Source organism: Centroberyx gerrardi, chromosome 12 (genome assembly GCF_048128805.1).
Source record: "Centroberyx gerrardi isolate f3 chromosome 12, fCenGer3.hap1.cur.20231027, whole genome shotgun sequence".
NCBI classification, from domain to species: domain Eukaryota; kingdom Metazoa; phylum Chordata; class Actinopteri; order Beryciformes; family Berycidae; genus Centroberyx; species Centroberyx gerrardi.
The window spans coordinates 25341682-25360084 of NC_136008.1; the positions used below are offsets into that span (position 1 = coordinate 25341682).

At 44.2% G+C, this 18403-nt stretch overlaps 1 protein-coding gene across 2 annotated transcripts in view; it reads right to left on the minus strand.

Moving 5' to 3' along the window:
• The window catches only part of grb10b (growth factor receptor-bound protein 10b), a 73586-nt gene that overhangs the window by 15410 nt on the left and 39773 nt on the right, over nucleotides 1-18403 (minus strand). Inside the window, exons 1-2 of one of the 2 annotated variants that reach the window (XM_078287018.1) lie at nucleotides 3426-3822; nucleotides 1511-1667 (exon numbers count right to left, since the gene is read on the minus strand). In XM_078287018.1, the coding sequence (XP_078143144.1) occupies nucleotides 1511-1667; nucleotides 3426-3470 (202 nt within the window). In that variant the 5' untranslated portion in view covers nucleotides 3471-3822. Of the gene's footprint in view, nucleotides 1-1510; nucleotides 1668-3425; nucleotides 3823-18403 lie in introns of those variants that run through there. The other variant, XM_078287019.1, reaches the window with a different exon arrangement.

Genomic DNA, 18403 nt, shown 5'->3' on the forward strand with positions numbered 1-18403 from the left:
TGGCCACTCCTGAACTAAAGAGCCTCTAACATGACAGATAGCCTTTTAAATTCTTCATCAATCATCTCCATCACCTTCTCCCCTCTCTCCGCCGTGTCATTTATAGCCGCGGATCGATAACATTACACCGTCTATGATACCGAGAGGAGCAGAAGTCGGCGAAGGTTTTGTTACAGTATTCATCAGTTACGTGGCTGTCCATCCTCTGATCCATCACCTTCTCTTCCTTTACTTACTCATCTCTACGCCCTCCATCTAGCTGCCTATCACCTTCTCTCCCTTCAGTGGCAACAGAAGCAAATAAATAACATAATATTATAATTATCTACATGACAGTGATTCTTAACATATGGCTCAGGACTCTAGCATGAGCCTGTGTCAATTAAATTTTTCATTTTGGGACCCAAAAAGATGCAACTACATGCAATCTGCATAACTAAAATGAGCCTGCCATACTTAAAAATGCAGAGGACTTCTTATACTGTCTTAAGTACATGATAGTCTCTGTTGCTCTTCCTCTATCCATCCACCATTCTCTCCATCAACCATGGATGGAGAGAATGCCGGCCTGTTTCTGCTGGTTCCCCAACAGTTACTTAGGTACAAAAAAATATTTAGGAAACCCTGTATTCACCACTTTTTCTCCCTTCTTTCAGCCTGCCGATCGTACAAACTGAAGCCGGAGTCTTCATCAGCCCTCTTCTCCCATCCAACACCATCTCTTTTCACTGAGCAGTCAGTCCGCAGATCGATAACTCCATTAATCTCAATGACCTGCATCTCTGGCCTCACCTCTACAGCAGTCGCCTGTATTTAGCATCAGGTTTTAGGATGATAAAGTTCAAGATTATGCATCACCTTCAATCCTGCCATTGATCTGTCATTTAGCAACCATTATTCTGTCTCTTCTTCTTTTCCTAAACCTTCCATTTCCTCTTCTCTAATGAGTCAAACAATCATTAGCCTGTCAATACTAGAGCAACTCTGACTTCATGTGTGATGCTTCTACGTCCATTACTTTCTGCCCCCTCACAAGCTGATCAATAAGTTCAGCCTACATGTTACAAGCAGCTCAGTGTTCAGGTCTATCTCGGCTTCCCATGAGACAGCATTGCTCTGCCTCCGCTGCTCTGTCACAGCAACCTTTCACCCAGCCGGCCGCCGCGTTGCACTTGATTAGATCGTTGGACGTTATGTCTCTGTGCGTGCGTGTGTCGCACAGTATGTGCATGCACTCATGCTTGAATACATGCCTGCGTGAGAATATGTGCCTGAACTATCTGTCTGCCCAAGTATGTGGGCGAGCATGCATGCATACATGTGAACGCACCTGTGTGTGTCAGTGAGCGTAATGTATGTCTCAGCCCACCCAAAAGGTCCTTGTGTTTGTGTGGGCGTGTGTGCGTGTGTGTTCGTGCATTTGTGTGCGTGCGTGTGTGTGTGTGTGCAAATGTGTGCTTGTATGTGTGTGTGTGAGTACAGTTTGGGCCTGCGGGGGTTTGCCACTTACCTAGCCCTAGCAGCGGGTGGTGTTCAACAAGTGCCCAACTGTTGTCGTCCAAACAATGGCTTTTATAAACCAGGAGCTGGCACAGGTCCCTGGCTGTCATGTCTGCTGGGATCTCCACCACTTTACACATGCCGTCTTCACTGAAGATCTTCACAATCTGCGAGGGAAGAGACAGATCAGGATTGAGATTCAGTTGTGATAAAATAATCACTTTAATATAGTTACTGGGGGGAAAAAAGCAACAAAAGGCATTTAAACAGTGAAGACGCTCCCTCTCAATAACACAATATGAGGTTAGATATGATCGTTGGAAGTTGAGATGAATATTTAAATATGGATGTTTAAGATAAGCCCGCAGGGAAGACCCAAGTTGTCGTATAAGGTAAACCGTTTTTGAAAACACCGCCCAATGGGTTGGTAAAGCCGGCAATTATCTTCAAAGGCTAGCATAGCATTTATCATATAGCACCCCATACACTATGGCACACACAGGCTGGTAATTATAGCACACAATAGAAAAGAACAGACACTCAAGACACTGTAGCAATTGTGGTGTTAGAAATCACAGGCGAGCATTTCTTCAAGCGACTTGTTGCTGTAATATATAGCTAAGCAAATATACTGTACTGTATAACAAGCATCTCCTCTTGTGAACACAGCGCATAGCTGGCTATGCCAAATGGGTGCATGGCTTATGGGGGACATAAGCATGGTGTTTCCAATTATAGCGCATCAAGAAAACGTATGCAAATATCCCCCGATAAGACATCTCATACGCTTCAAGCTCAACTTCACAAACACAACAGGGCTTTTGTTCCATCACTTAATATACTGCGTTTGGGCCAGGAATAAGGTTATGGCCCTATTGCGTTTCAGACCGAACGTGTTTTTTCGTTGCATAATTTATCATCTTTTTTCCAAGTCCATGCATAACACCTGTTTCCATTCTTCCCTTGATAATATGTGCCCATCCACACACTCAAAACACATATTCACACAGAGACGGAGGCACCATAGATCCATCCAGGCTGTATTTATTATAGGTAACAACAATGCATCAGGCCCTGATCAGTAGAAACCCCACTCTGAGATCCCATCCGTTTAATCCCACCTAACAAACATCCACATCCACAAATATTGAGGCTCTATGGCGGCTACATTTCTTATATATCAGTCCCCTAGATACAGATGGGTACTGAAAAGTAAAGTCCTCACTTATTATGTCTCCCGTAGAGGTCAATAGGAACAATCCGGGAGAAATATTCACCTGAAAAATCTCTATCTGGATAAATGGTGTTAGCGTGTTTATGGATTTAGACAAATTGACTTCCACCGAGTCTGTAGGATGACATTTCACTAGTTGCATACACAGGACACACAAGTAATGGCCCACAGAGGAAACTACAGCAGCCTGCTTAACCTGCACAGGAATCTAGCCTCGTTAGCCTACACAGGAATCTAGCCTAGTAAGCCTACACATGTAACACACACTTCCAACAGGATATGTCATGACAGAGAAATTCTGTTCCCTTCCTGAGCGAAGACACAGCTTGTAGCATTACAGTTCTGCACAGCATCCAGGCCTGGAGCGCTGTATCCGTCATTCAGAAAAGAACCCGAAAAAAAGAGCAAGGCAGCTTCAAATTCATACAAAGCTTGCTGATGTATTTGACTCTTTTCCTTTTTATTGCATCTCGAAAACGGACAGATCGCCTCCGACCTTTTAGGTATTTACACATTCCGTCTCTTGCCTCGGGGTGAGCGTAGCAAAATACTTCAAAGAGAAACGGTCTAAAAATGTAAAAGAGAGAGGGGAGGCGAAGGGACGGGCGAAGAGGAGGCGAGAGAGCCGGAGACAGAGAGAGGGAGAGAGATAAGAGACAGAGAGAGGGAGAGAAAAGCAGAGCGGTCTTACCTCCACGGCCCGCAATAGGCAGCAGTCCGGGGAACACGAAGGCATTTTTTGGAGTGAGCCTGGCTCCCCACACACACACACAGTCACTAAGACAGAAAACCCCGCTGTCCTGTCGTCTTCTCTCCTTCAGGAAGAAAAACTGATACAAATCCGAATGCCGACAGTTGACAGCTACCTGTCACACAGCCTGGAGTGTAGTCCTTCAGCCTATCTAGACAGTCAAGGCTGCCTTGGGGGGGGGAAGAAAAAAAAAAACTGTCTGTGTGACCTAAAGCCGGCGCTCTGTACAGCTCACAGGACAGAGACACAGAGACAGTGAGCGATCAGATGGCAGTAGGTACAGTACAGCGCTTCCAGTGCCGGCTGTGTCTGACAACTATCTCTCTCTCTCTCCCTCTCTCTCTCCCCCTCACAAAGGGTTACAGCCTCAGCCACGGGCTCCGAGGCACACTGAATCAAACCACACGCTCACCGACCAATCATAAGGCTGCAGCAGGCTGATGTAATCATTCCCACACAGACCCAGGCGTGCGCGCACACACACACACACACACACACACTCAGAGGCACACACACACACACTCCAGTATACACACTCAGACACACAGCCGGGAGACGCGCGCACGCACCGTCTCACACACACAGACGCACAGTCATGCACAGGCACAGCCAACTTTTTCAGCCCTCTTGCAAGCTCTCCGCTCCGGATTCTTTTTAGAACTTAAAGCGAGAGGGTTCATTTGAGAAGGGTGCAGGGCGGCGGGGAGGAGGAGGAGGAAGAGGAGGAGCAGGAGGAGGAAGAAAGGGAAAAGGATGGCGTTAAAAAAAAAAAAAAAAAAAAGTTTCTTTGCCGCTTTTCTAACCTCCAAAATGTTCAGATGTTTTCAAGTGAGGGCTTGTTGGCTCGTCTCCTTTCCTTCTTTTGCCTCTCTCTCTCTCTCTCTCTCTTTCTTTCTCTCTCTCTCTCTCTCTCTCCCTCTCTCTTCCTCCCTCCCCGTGGCTTAACTTTGAACTCCCCAGTCAGAGCTCTGCCTCTCGCAGCAGTAACAAGACTCATTACAGACCAAATGAAATGAAACAAACCTGGAGCAGCACTTGAACACTCCGACCTTCTGCTCCTCCCTGGCGTCTAGCTTCGTGCCAACATTCTTTCTCTCTAAAGAACAAAAAAAAAAAAAACCTGGAGACTTTTGCACACACACACACACACCCAAACCCCCCACCCCAACACACGCACGTGCACATGTACACACACACACAGACACATCCCCCCCCCTCCTTTTAATTCCGATATTTAATACGGCATCGGACGGACAAAAGCCTTGACACACCCCGTCTGGGAGAAGCAAGAACACAGCCTTACGTCGTCCTTGAAGCTATTTCTTTTTTTTTTCTCCCCTTTTTTCTGAGGGTGTGTGTATGTGTGTGTGTGTGTGTGTGTGTGTGTGTGTGTGTGAGGTGAAATCCAGGAATAAGTAGAGTTCCAGAGAAGGAAGGAGGAAATGGTGGTAAAAGTGGTAGCGGTCAAAGAGATACGACTCAATTTACTATAAGGGGGGGGAGGGGGGGACTTTGGGGAGAGGAGGGAGGGATGGAGGGAGGGAGGGAGTCTCAATGTGGGGGAGGGGAGAGGAAAAAGAGACGTGTGTGTGTGTGTGTGTGTGTGTGTGTGTGATCGCATGCACACACAGGCACGTACGTGGGTATGTGTGGGACGGGGAGAGAGAAAAAAAAGAAAAGATACAGAGACAGACAGAAAAGAGAGCAGTGACGGGGGAAAAAGAGAGTGGGAAGCAGAGCGAGTGAGACGGAGAGAACTGTCTGGTGACACACTTCAGTAGAATGTGTAGTATGAATGCTTCCTACTGTTAACTACATATGTAGCCTGCACAGCTGTCTCTGCCGCCCGTCCCCTCCCACACACACACACACACACACACACACACAGAAACCAAGACACACACCCACATCTACGTCACAGTTAGTCAGCTAGAAGGGAAAACCCCAGGAAGGTTGCACACATCATGCCTGCTGCAATACAGGTTCACATACAGTGCTCTATCTATCCATCTATCTATCTATCTATCTATCTATCTATCTATCTATCTATCTGTTCTATTTTCCACAGAGGCTTGCACAGATCTTACTCATCTTGAATAATTTGACTGGGAGTGCAACACTGATCCTTAATTAGCTGTAGAGCTCTTGCAGCGCCACTTTGCCGTCAGACAGCCTCGGGAGTGGAAGGGAACGAGAAAGCTGACGGAGATGACAGAGGAGTGACACGTTTCAACTGACCTACTCCACTTCTCGGGCTTCTTAAAAAGGGAAAGAGGAGACGGGAGGGAAAGGGAGAAGGGCCGGGGCGAGAGAGGGAGAGGCTGACCGAGGGAGAAAGGTGAAGGGAAATGGGGAAATGGGGCAGAGGCTGGGGCAGAGAGAGGCGTTTGCCAGTCCACAGGATGTGATGTCACTCTTCCTGACGCGATTTAGAGACGTGTGTTCCTGCGTAGAGACCTGGGAGGTGGGTGAGCGCGGGTATTAGGCTCATGCTGATATTCAATAATATCGAATATTGCGATGTTTTGAGAAAGTCGCGATATTTTCTGCGGTAACGAATATCGCCTGCCCATTGTCCCCCACCCCCTGTCCCGGCCGCGACACCATGTGCTGCTTAGATCACAACTGTGCAAACTTTTAAACTTATAAACCTATAATCTACTAGTGGTAGGATAGTAAAAAACAAAACATAATCATAGTTGTAGTGAAAAATGTGTAATTTTACTTCAAGTAAGTTTGTAAGTAAATTAGCAAATTACACCAAATGGCCATTGTTTTTGCTTGAATAGTAAGATCAAATTTCTAGGCTATTAATAATAATAATAATAATAATAATACATATTATTAATGATTGTAATTCAGAAGAAATTAAATACAAAAACCCCCCAGAAAAACAATAATATTGAATATTGCGATATTTTGGCGGGATAGCATCGCAATATTAAATTTTCACCCAAGCCTAGTGGGTATGGTGGGTGGTGGGGGTCGGGGTGGGGGGGGCTTCCATCAGAGAATGAGAAGATTGGCGAAACAGAAAGCAAGATAGGATAAAAGATGGCAGGGAGGTGAGAGAGGAAGGAAGGAAAGAAAGAACAAAAGAAAGAAAGAAAGAAAGAAAGGAAGAAAGATGTAACTGTCCTCATTGAGGCGGTGGAGCAGAGCAGGGGCCTCTCAACCTCTCAGATGACTCAGGTCTGATAACTGCCCTGTGATGTAATCCCCCAGGGAGAGACTGAGAGCTTCAGGCAACAGACACACACACACACACACACACACACACACATACCATCAGACGTGCTCACACACACACACTCACCCACTCGGACGTGCTCACTCACACATACACATCCTGAGAGGTACGCTCGTGCATAGACACACATGCAAACATACAGTACATACATACACACGGTCTGATGTGCACATACACACTAGGATGTCTGCATGCACACATGAGTGCACATACACACACACACACTCAGAAATGCACACACACATACACATAAAGACACAGCCAGACAGAAACTGGACAGAAACAAACAGAGACAGAGGAAGTGAAGTGGACAGTATGAGAACACACGCTATGTAAACTGAAGTGTGTACACAACCACCCACGCACACACACACACTCGCACGCACACATACACACGCACACACACGCACACACACGTCCATCCCTGCGCTCTGAGACTTGGCTGCTGTTCTATAAATAGTTCCACTGGTATTACGTACACATTACAGGCCATTACATCAGATAAGAGTTCCTATGGCAGATAGCAATTCTTAAAGACTATTAGCCATTAGACTTACAAGCCTGCAGACACATTAGGATCCATTACATGTGGGCAATGTTTCAAGGCAATGAAGAAGGGCAATATTGTATACAGCCAGGATAGAGACTGTACCTGGGGAAAAGGAAAGTCAATGTAGGTAATGCAGTGGGAACAAAAGCATCATGGAAAAAAAAAAATGCAAGTCACAGTTATTGGCAAAATCACCTATTCATTCTGGTCTGCGAATGCTGCCTGAAGAATTTATGAAAAACATGAGAGCATAATTTAGAGTGGCTGCCTCCCCAGTCTTGTCTCACCACATATTCATATGCAAATGTCCCCTGATGTCAAATATGAGCTCATGTCAGCTCTTCCTGGAACACCGAAGCAACAGGGAAATTCCTCCCAGTTCACACACTGCATTCTGGGAGCTCATACGCTCTGGAGTACTTTCCACCCCATTAATCTGGAGGTCAGTAATAACAGAATGGTTTTACAGGGGCGGGGGAAGCTGAATAGCTGTCAACTGCACTAGACATGATGATGGTTAACTGCAATTTTTAGATTAGATGATTAGATTTAATGAAACTTAATGATGCCTGGGGGGACATTGGGTTGTGGCAGCAAGCAAAGAATTGGATGTAGCGATGGCTAGGGTACAAGAAAGGGTATAAAACGTTACAACCAATAGAAAACAAATGTGGTAAGCTATGATTTCGTTGTACAGAAACATTATGCTCTTGTGCTCAGGATGGATAGTCTACAGGAACTTAAGCTTTCTAAGGGCATTTTCACATTATAGTCGTCCTTTTAAAGCCCCAACCAGAGTTCGCCACATTGTTACATTGTATTGGTCCGGGTTGTTTCACATTACCTAATATCAAGCGGACGTATTGGACAGATAAAAAAAAAAGTTAGAATGGCACTCAGAGGGCGTTTTCACATTATAATGCGACATCTTGCCATTGACCGACCCTGTACTTTTGATGACGTAATCCCCAGCGATACGTCGGACGTCCTTCTGCTCTGGGGCAGCCAGTAGGTTTTTCTCTAGCTAGTGATTTCAAGGTTTAAAATCTATATAAGGAAGGGTCAAATGACTTGGGAAAAGTATCGACAAGACAGAAGGACTCCCCTAAAACAACCCAAACAACCCGTCACATTTCCTCATTTTCTCTCTTTGCATCGGACTTTATAAAAATTGTTTTCACACCAAAATGATCCACACCACAGTCTGCATGGAAGAGGACCGAGACCGCCGATTTTTGATGATCTTTTTGTACGTTTTTGGTCTGCACCCGAGTCCACATGCCTGTCAAAATGATCCGAACTTAGCAAAAAGTTTGTAAAGTCCGCACCAAACGATGTAGGTTCACACTAGTCAAAATGATCCGAACTTAGCATAAAGTTCGGAAAGTCCACACTAAACGATGTATGTGTAAAAGCCACCTAAATGTAGTCTTACTTTTTTAACACATGGTATACATGGATCATAGGATTACCAAGGAGTACACAATAAACTCACAGACTTCTTTCCATTGTCATCCTTGCTCTTGATTCAAAACACAAGCAAAGTTTAAGCAAAGTTGCTAAAGCTATCTTCTTTATGGAAACCAAGACAATCCTTTTGTTCGTCAACATATAGCTCTACCTACTCACTTTAACTAAACTGCTGAATGTGTCGCCAAAAAAGAACTGTAGCCATTGATAAGCAGATTTGGCTCACACAACACCCTCCCCACCCCCCTGCTCCCCCATATTCCCATTAACAAGTAACCTCTATAAAGGCCCTCTGCCTGTAATGTGCTGCTGTGTGTGGTCTGGGCTGCCCCTGGACACCGGCGTCCGGGTGATGAGATGGAGACACAAAAACCTGAATGAGCCCGGACGATCGCAGCAGCGCCTGCAGCTAACGGGAGTGGGAGGCGCTCGCCCGGGGGGGGGGGGGGGGGGGGGAGAACTCTGCTGACTCATGAGGATGGGATGGCGAACTGTCCCTTGTCATCCAATTACCACGTCAAATTAAGACCCGAGACATGGAGGCCTATCTGGGCTCAGCGCAGTGAAAGAAGGCAGAGAGGGAATTAGTGGGCGGGGGAGAGAGAGAGGGCGAGATAGGAAAAAGAGAGGGAGGGAGGAATGGTACAGAGAGGGAGATGTATAGAGAGAGAGAAACGGAGGAGGAAAAGACTCCCAGTGCACACTGACAATACAAAGTCATGTATGGTGGCACGCTGCCATCCCTGCAACTGTGCACCCATGCAACAGGCCATATTGGTTAGTTAGTTAGCCCACAGAGCCTGTTCTGTCTGTAAACAATGGAATCTTTTTAGCGCTCATTCATACAGGCTTAGCCAGTTGAAGGCTGGAGGACTCTGGAGCCGAGCCCAGTCAAATTTAGCAGTGCAGCGCACGAATGCAGGTCAGATGTTTGGAGAAGTCATAAATTGTATCAAATCCACGCTCTCTTATTGAATTATGTTATTGAATTATGTTCAAACAGCACACAAAACGAATCTGGAAAGGAATCAGTTCTCGGCGGTATCGGTATATCACCTAGTAAAAGCATCTATTTTCAATTTAGCACAGTGCAAATTGTGCTCCTGGGCAGAGAATTAAATTAACAAACATGAAGAAAATGTAGAAAAATGTCATCGCGTTACCCCATCAGGCGCACTGTCACGATGGTATTTGCATTAGCATCTGGTGACTACCTGATCTATTTTATTTTTTATTCCAAACAGAACGCTCTTATCAGTGAGGTCTCAGCCTGCCCGAACTACCCTGTCATCATGTTCATTTAATCACGTTTCATTTGAGTCATTTGAGTCCCATAACTGAGCAATATCTGCTGGTCTAGATTTGTTTTAGTCTTGCTCATTTGTTTCAGTTTTGCACACGCACAGTATATGTCTGTCAGGCCACCTAGTTGGGGTTGTGACGGTGCAACAGTCGCCTCCCCTCTCTCCACTGTAGCTACCTACTGAGAAACGTCCCGCAAGGAGCTAAATATTTCCCCAACAAGAGTAAAACCCGCGAGCGGATGCTTAATTGTGCACCGGGGCCGACTGCCAGCGGACCCTGGGCAGCAAATGTCCTTTCAGGCCACTGCTGATTTGGAGCCATTGTCCAATTACAGCGGGAGGGAGGGAGGGAGGACGGGGGGCAGGGGAACCGCGATTGGGCGAACAAAGGATGACATCATTGGCGAGATTTTGGCAACGCACTGGAATTGGTCCGCCGATTGTATGGCAAGCGGTTGGTGGTGTTGTACCATGGGCCCCGGCGCTAGGCGAGGGCCAGACCACCCATCTCCACTGGGAGAGTCCCAAATGAGAGAGAGAGAGAGAGAACGTGTTTATTATAGCCAGAGGGTTTACTGACGAAGTACCTAACCTGTGTTTCCCACATTTACATTTGCATTTTGTACATTTAGCTGAAGCTCTTATCTAGGGCAAATTACAACAGGGACAACATCACCATCTTCATAAGTAACCTACTGCGATAAAGTGTTCATAAAGCTGTAATAAAGACATTCAAGGGCCATCAGGACAGCACTAAGAACAAGACAAATTAAATCGGGGCGGTGCTTTGTTTCTCCTGTATATAAAAGAGGTACAGTAGGCTAGAATCCTCAAGCTTGGACAGTGAAAGTGACAGTGAAAGCGGAACATTCTAAACCGATACTGAAACTAAAAGGAGAGAGCGAGAAAGAGACATTACGAAGAAAGAGACATCTAAAAAGCTCCCTGTGTCCCACCAGTGTAAAGAGGACTACTAGCATAGCAGGCAACCACAGACAATGATTTCCCATTCAGAGGAATACAGTACGTGCCACAGTTCTGTACAAACTGTCCCCAATAATGAGGCGTTTTCTCTGGAGACGCCAAGATCACAGTCTCTTCAGTCTCTCGCTCTCTCTCTTTCCTCTCTCTCTTTCTCTCTTTCTCTCTCTCGACACAATTCCCAATTCCAGCTCTTTGAGTCAGGTTGCTTGTCCAACTCCGTCTCCATATTCCCTTCGATGGTGGCGTTTTAGCCATCAAACTTATTAAACTCCACAATATCAACATTTTGAAAGCTGAGGGACATAGCTACACTTCATATGGTGTCTCTCTCTCTCTCTCTCTCTCTCTCTCTCTCTCTCTCTCTCCCTCCCTTTTATGTCTGCCTGTACTTCTTTCATTCTTTTACTTTCCTTCTACTTCTCCTCCTTTTGACATCCATTAACAGTGTTAGTTTAATCTCTGATAGCTATTATAATGAGTAATTGAATGACCTATAACTAAGATAACGGTTAGTAATATCATACATTACAATACATAAATAATAAATAATAACACAAAGTTACTTTCAAAATCAAATTTCAAATTTTGTACTATTTAATAATGTAATGCTATGACTCGTTTCCTGTGGCACAAGTTAGATATGTAATTCACTTTCACAAGTAATATTGTAACAAAAAGACTCATTAAAAGGAACTATGTAACAAATTGCTTTTTGGAAGTAACGTCTCTAACACTGATCAGTTGTATTGTTATCACTGTGTTTTGTAACATTTTTGAATGTTTTTTTTCTTTCTTTCACTTTCCATCCTCCTTCCTCTTATCCCCATTTCTTCCCTCTTTTTCCTTCCTTCTCTCAGTGTGCAGTGGCTTCAGAAATCTGAGCTGTCCTACTTTCCCTGAGAGAGAGAGAGAGAGAGAGAGAGAGAGAGAGAGAGAGATGGGGAGAGAGGGAAGTGAGAGAGAGAGAGAGAGGAGAGGAGAAAGAGCGGAGAGAAAGAGAAAAAGAGACAGAGAGGACAGAGGGTGGGCCAGATAGAGGAAGGGAGAGAGAAAGAGTGAGAAACAGAGACACAACAGGAGAGAGAGCGAGAGAGAGAGAGGGAGAGAAAGAGAGAGAGAAAGAGAGAGAGAGAGACGCAGTCTTCCTGACCTACATGAGTCCAACTGCTCTGTTCAGCTCTGGCCAGATGAAATGCCTACAGGCAGCAACACATTGCACTCTTTGTGAAGTATACACACACACACACACACACATGCACACACACACAAACCTACGTACAAGCACACACATCTGGACTCGCGCACACATATGTCCATTAGCGTGCATACACACACACGCACAAGCACACACACACCATATACTGGTCTTGAATGCTGCTTTGCATGGCTGTCTGGGAGTAAATGAGTTAACACACACACACACACACACACACAAACAAATACAAGGTCTGGTGCTAAAAAGAATGCCACTTCAGTTACACATTTAAATGTGTGATCTGAGACGGTTTTTTGTGTGTGTGATCATCTAAAACCTACAGTACATTATCAACATCAATGAGAAACACTGGGTTCTCCATTAATGTTGGTTTAGATGAGTGTTGTTTGAACATTATCAGGTTTGCCTTTGCCCCAGATTGATAAATCAATAAATAGATCCATTTGATAATCTGAAATATTCTTCAGCTTTGCCTTCTACAGCAGTGACACATCTACGAGCTGACTAAGGTGGATCCCTTGCACTCATAATACCGCGGTTTCAAAGTTTAGTTCCTGACCCATGACCTGTGTTGACCTTTCCACTTTCTCTCTGTCAGTCTTTCCTGTCACTGTCCACTGACCGAACTCCCAACCCTGACCCCCTGAAACGCCTTGTGTCTATACTGAAAAGGCATAAGACTCGTCGTTTATCCTAATTCAGCAGCCTATATATATAGCACTGAAGTGGGTCATATGCCCAGAACCGCACAGGTATCGCCAGCCTATTTATAATCCTGCTCCCTTCTAATTCAGGGCTGAGAACAGTGACCAGGCACTCCAGAGATAGAACACTGTCAGGGATTCCCATTAGCTGGAAGAGTAATGGGATCCTGGCCTGTAACTGGGTGAAAGTCGCGGCTTCTAATCTTACTGTACCTCCCTTCTGGGACAGGGAGTGAAGGATGGACCATTAAAGATGTATCATCCCCCAAATGCCCAGGGCGTCCAGAGGCAGGCTCCCCAGAGAAGACCATTTTTTGATCATTTCTGGATTTAAATACGCTACTGTTTTTCTGCTACTTTTGACTTTTGGGGATTGTGATTTTCTATCATTACATTGATGAACAATTTAAAATGCTAGGATTCCCTCATTAATATATCACTGTAAAATTAACTGATGCCATATTTTAGTGCTGGCAAAAAACATAGTCTTGACACAATCAGAAGCCACAGTGAACTACTTTGTGCTAATTGGGTCCAATAGGGGAGTTCTAAAAATTAATTCATCATCAAATTAATTCAAATGTGAAAAATCCCCTCCAGCTCATTGGTTAGTTACACAAGGGCACATACATACACACACATGCACACACACACACATTCAAATGTGTAATGTTTTCATAGACAAATTCAGCCCGAAGAATTATGCTATCATACCTCAGTGAGTAGAGCATAACATTGACACTACTAGGGCTAAAGGCTCTATTAAATCCATAAATATGTGTATAAAATCAATCAGTGTTGTGTTTGTCTGTTTCCATCTAACTGCTAATTGAATTTTACATAAACTTCAAATTTCACAAAAACAAAATTAGGTGCGTTTCCAGCTGGGTTGAAGCATGTTGCTCAGTGTCGAAGAAAACCTACATCCACCAGAAAAAATGGTAAGAATCTTATAAGAATTTATTAGTACTGGTTAAGTTGTTATTGTTCTTTATTACATGGCTTCGTTGAATACTCAATTCTGATTAGCCGATGAACACATTCTGAGGTTGGTGATTTCTGAAGTGTGCTAGCGCTTTATAGGTGCACCGCTGGAGGCATGATTGGAGTGAGTGAAACTACGCTGACTTTACAATCTCTACCTGTTAACACCAGAGTGCTGTGGTAGGACAGTGTTGTTGGAACTAAGAGAACCTCTGAACAAAATATTGCATTCATGTGTTGACTTCCTGGTAGTGACTGTCCCTGTCCATGCTTGTGGCTTCTACCAAACTGTCTGGTGTGTGAGCCCACACAGAGCACTTAGAGCTCTGCGCCGCCTAAACAGTGCATACCATAATTCCCCCAAGCACTGTGCATGGCAAAGAGCATTACACACAAACTGCTGAGAACTTTGCAGAGAGAGAAACTTCCTTACTGTAATGCAAAATGTGGCTTTTACATTGAATGCTCGGGTACTAATCCAATTAAAGGATAAGGCTGGTGTTTTTTAATGCATTTCTTACCGTCAACAAATCCTATGAAAATAACAAAATCAGCAATGATTTTGTTTTGCCAGCAAATCTCGTCCATGTAGCCGGTGCCCAATGCAGCCATGTCCCAGCAGCCATAGAACTCCATTGTATTAAAAAAACGATTAAAAACACGTCACAGAGCCATGCCGTTGCTCTGGGCAGAATATTTCATCATCGCGATGCACCGGGCCAGCCGACTTTTTCCTCAAACAACTTAATAAGCCGGCTGTAAACACTTTGCGAACACAGGAAAGTAGTTCCGTAGCACCGAAAATAGTCCCCGGCATAATGAAGAATTTATTCCCATTGAATTTGATTTGGTAATAACTACAACAGCCTGACTTTTCATGGTAACAGTTAGTGATTTTTAAAAGTGAAACTATGTCTTTGTGAGCTGTATTTCAAGGTTTTTAGCTTACAATTGGAGCCAATGACTTCCGGGTTGACGGCTTAAAACGGTACGTGGGAAGTCAGAAAGTAACGGGAGTAGAGCAAACGCATTGTTGATTTTGTTATTTTCATAGGATTTGTTGACAGTAAGCAATGCATTAAAAAACACCAGCCTTATCTTTTAAAGTCAGTGTAGGCAGGATTTCTAAATCGGCATTTGGTTTGATTTGAGCAAAAGTAATCCCATTTGAGAGGACATTTTTGAGCATGCAAATGTGTCAAAATCAAAATTAATAGCGCTATTGCTCCGCTATCGCTTTTCAAAATAAATTTAGAGCCAAGCATCAGACAAATGAGGCAAACTCTGAAGCCGGAGGGTGTACTCAACTAACCCAGGTTATAAACATGCCAGATTTATCCAATATTACTTTTCATTTATTTGGAGTATTTTTGCGTTCCTATGGTTGATACTAGCTATAACCATTTCTATGGTTGCCGCCCTGCTGAACAATTTTTTAGGAGCTTGTAAATTATATAGCTTGTACTAAAATCATTTAAAATCAATATTTAATGTTAAATGATTAATGGATTTGGCAAGTAGCCACATAATAAGCGGGATAATATACAGTGAGCTGGTCATTATTGTGAAATAAGCCCCTTCAGTGCAGTCATAACTCACCCTGTTGGGACTTCTTTTGTGATAATGTCTAGTTTGCTGTACGTTATCCCTTACTTAGTGTCTTCTAATGGTGACCATATTGTAAGCTTCCATCCAAAGAAGAAAACTAAGAAATGCAGATGGAAATATTGCAATGCACTAAGTAATGGCCTTACAACCAGGAAGATATTTTACAGGTAACATTTCAGAATATCCAAAGCTACGTTTGATGTGCTATGCAGTGAAACTGAATACTACTGGGTAATCTTATTGGGAAAATTTGATGACATTTTTGCTGTTTCCATTCCAAATACCAAATCTGATGTATCATCATTTGCAAAAAATATTTGATGGAAGCCCAGCTTTTGTCTATAATAACATACATGTGACAATGTGCATGTCAGCATACCTGTGTGTCTGTTTACGTGTTTGCATCTGCATGTGACCAAGCGTGTGCGTACGCATGCGTGTATGTGCTTATGCAGTGTGTGCATGCATATGTATGTGTGTGCATGTCTGTGTGTGTGTGCGTGTGTCATTGTGGTGGCGTCGCGGTAGCAGGTCTAGCTAGCAGGTCTAGGCATGTTTCCATTTAGCAGGGGGGGGGGATAAATATGGCCCTGACACATGAGATGTTCCAGACTCAGCCACAACCTGCCTGGCTCTCCTCCAAGCAGCATTTGTTCAACAGCAGCCAAACAATTTGTATTTCACAGCGCTGAATGCTGCAAATCCACTCAGTCAGTCAGCGGCATGTACGTGTGTATTTGTGTATATGTTGGTATGCATGTGTCTGCTTGAGAGAGAGAGGGCGAGAGAGAGAGAGAGAGAGAGAGAAAGAGACAGCAGGGACGTGTATGCTGACAAAGGCTTACTGTAATGTCTGCATGCTCTCTTCACCTCAGCCACAAAGAGCATCAGATAACATGCAAGTGTGTGTGTGTGTGTGTGTGTGTATGTTTGGTGGCGAGAGGTAAAATGACAAGACGCAATGGTAGGAATAGTGAGGCCAACAAGCAGGCATGCATCACGTATACACACATGGATGCACACACGCACAAGCTCAAAAAACACCCACTTTTGAACGCTTTATTTATATCCACATCAGCTACAAATAATCACAATGCCATAAACAATCCAAATGGCGTAAACAGAACAAATCACACACACACACACACACACAAACACGCATATACACACGCACACCGCAAATATATACACTGTAACTTGCCAGTGATTACACGATGCAGGCAAGTGTGTGTGTGCGTGTGTGTGTGTGTGTGTGTGTGTTTTGTGTTTCACTTTAAGAGCCATTTAAAAGCAGGCTGGCTGCTAGAGGAGTGAGCCAGCAGTATTCTGGCGCTCTGTCACCTTTGATCTCCACACAGTGCGGCCTGCAGAACACATCAGCGCAAGAGTGAGAAGCAGAACACACACACACACACACATTAACGAAAGACACACAGAAATGAACCTTCGCACAAACAAATGCATAAGTAGGCTTATTTGTAAACACATGCAATCAGACACACACGGAGACATGCAAACATACATATACAAAGGCACACACGCAAACACGTGCAAATGCACACACATGCGTGCACACGCCGACACACACACACACACACTTTCACACACCACCGGCGAGAGGCGATGCAAGCGGCTGCGTTCCCACACACTCGGGCCAATGGCTCGGGCATCGGCAGCATTCCATTCTGCTGTTCCGTTTACAGTGGAAAAAATTGCCCTTTGACCCAGAGTATTTCCAACATCCAGGAAGGAGCCAGCCAGGGAATGCCATGCTCCAGCGCTGAGGGAGCTGAGACGGGTGATGGAATCCTACTGCTGTCTTTTCAGTAACCAGCTATCCTGTTTCTGCACTGCACTTCCAAGAGATCACCTGTCAATCAAACAGTGTCCAGTACTGTGACTTCTTTCTCCTTGGATTTTCTGTTAATGAAGTCTGAGTTTCTGTAGGTATCAGTCTTTTCTTTGTCTGTTCAGCCATGGTGGCTGTCGCTGCTCATGCTAACTACTCAGTTCTTCTTCTGTTTATTCCAAACAAACCACTGTTGCTGCTGCCAGAAATGTAAACTGCATCACTTCATGTGTGCCAGTGGATTTTTCCCCAAGAACAACAAAAACAAAAGCTTTCATGGACTGGGTATAGGTTAAATCGCTTGTGTGTTATATTAATAGAGAGCAGTAAAACTGACATGTATTTATATGAAATTATTACTTTACATCTTCCTTCTAGCTGCTAGTATGGACTGCCATTATGAGCAGTGAAGCAACTGAGAGGATGCAACATTGATATTCTGCTGCAGTACAGCATGCTTCCAGATCTTGGAGTAATGATGACAACATTAAAGAGTCCTTTCTGCAGCTAGTGGGTGTCCCATGCTGAGATGTGAAGGCAGACAGTATGCTGTCTGTCTCTCTCACTCTACTGCATCATACTTCCCTCGTTACTTCCCTCTTTGCCAGGAGTGAGTCACCGAACAAAAGCCGTTAGTTCTCATTGTTCTCGATATATTACATTTGCAGTCTTATGCAAGCCTAACAGTAATAATTTCAACTTTATAAAGATTCATTTTAAGCATGTAGCATGAATCCTATGCTGAGATGGAAGGCAGAACTCACTTCCTTCTTTAAATACTGCATCCTTCAACAATGATAACTTGATATGCAGTGATCAAAGCTTTGAGGATTCCTTGTAGCAGCTACACACAAAGCCAGAGAGGTGAGGGAACTAAAAGGTAGAGTGAGCAATAAAGTGAGAAATAAATAGGATCCAGATGAGAATAAGACACAAGAGAATACAGGACAGTACAAGTAATCACACCTGCTGAACATACTGAAAATAATACAGCAAATA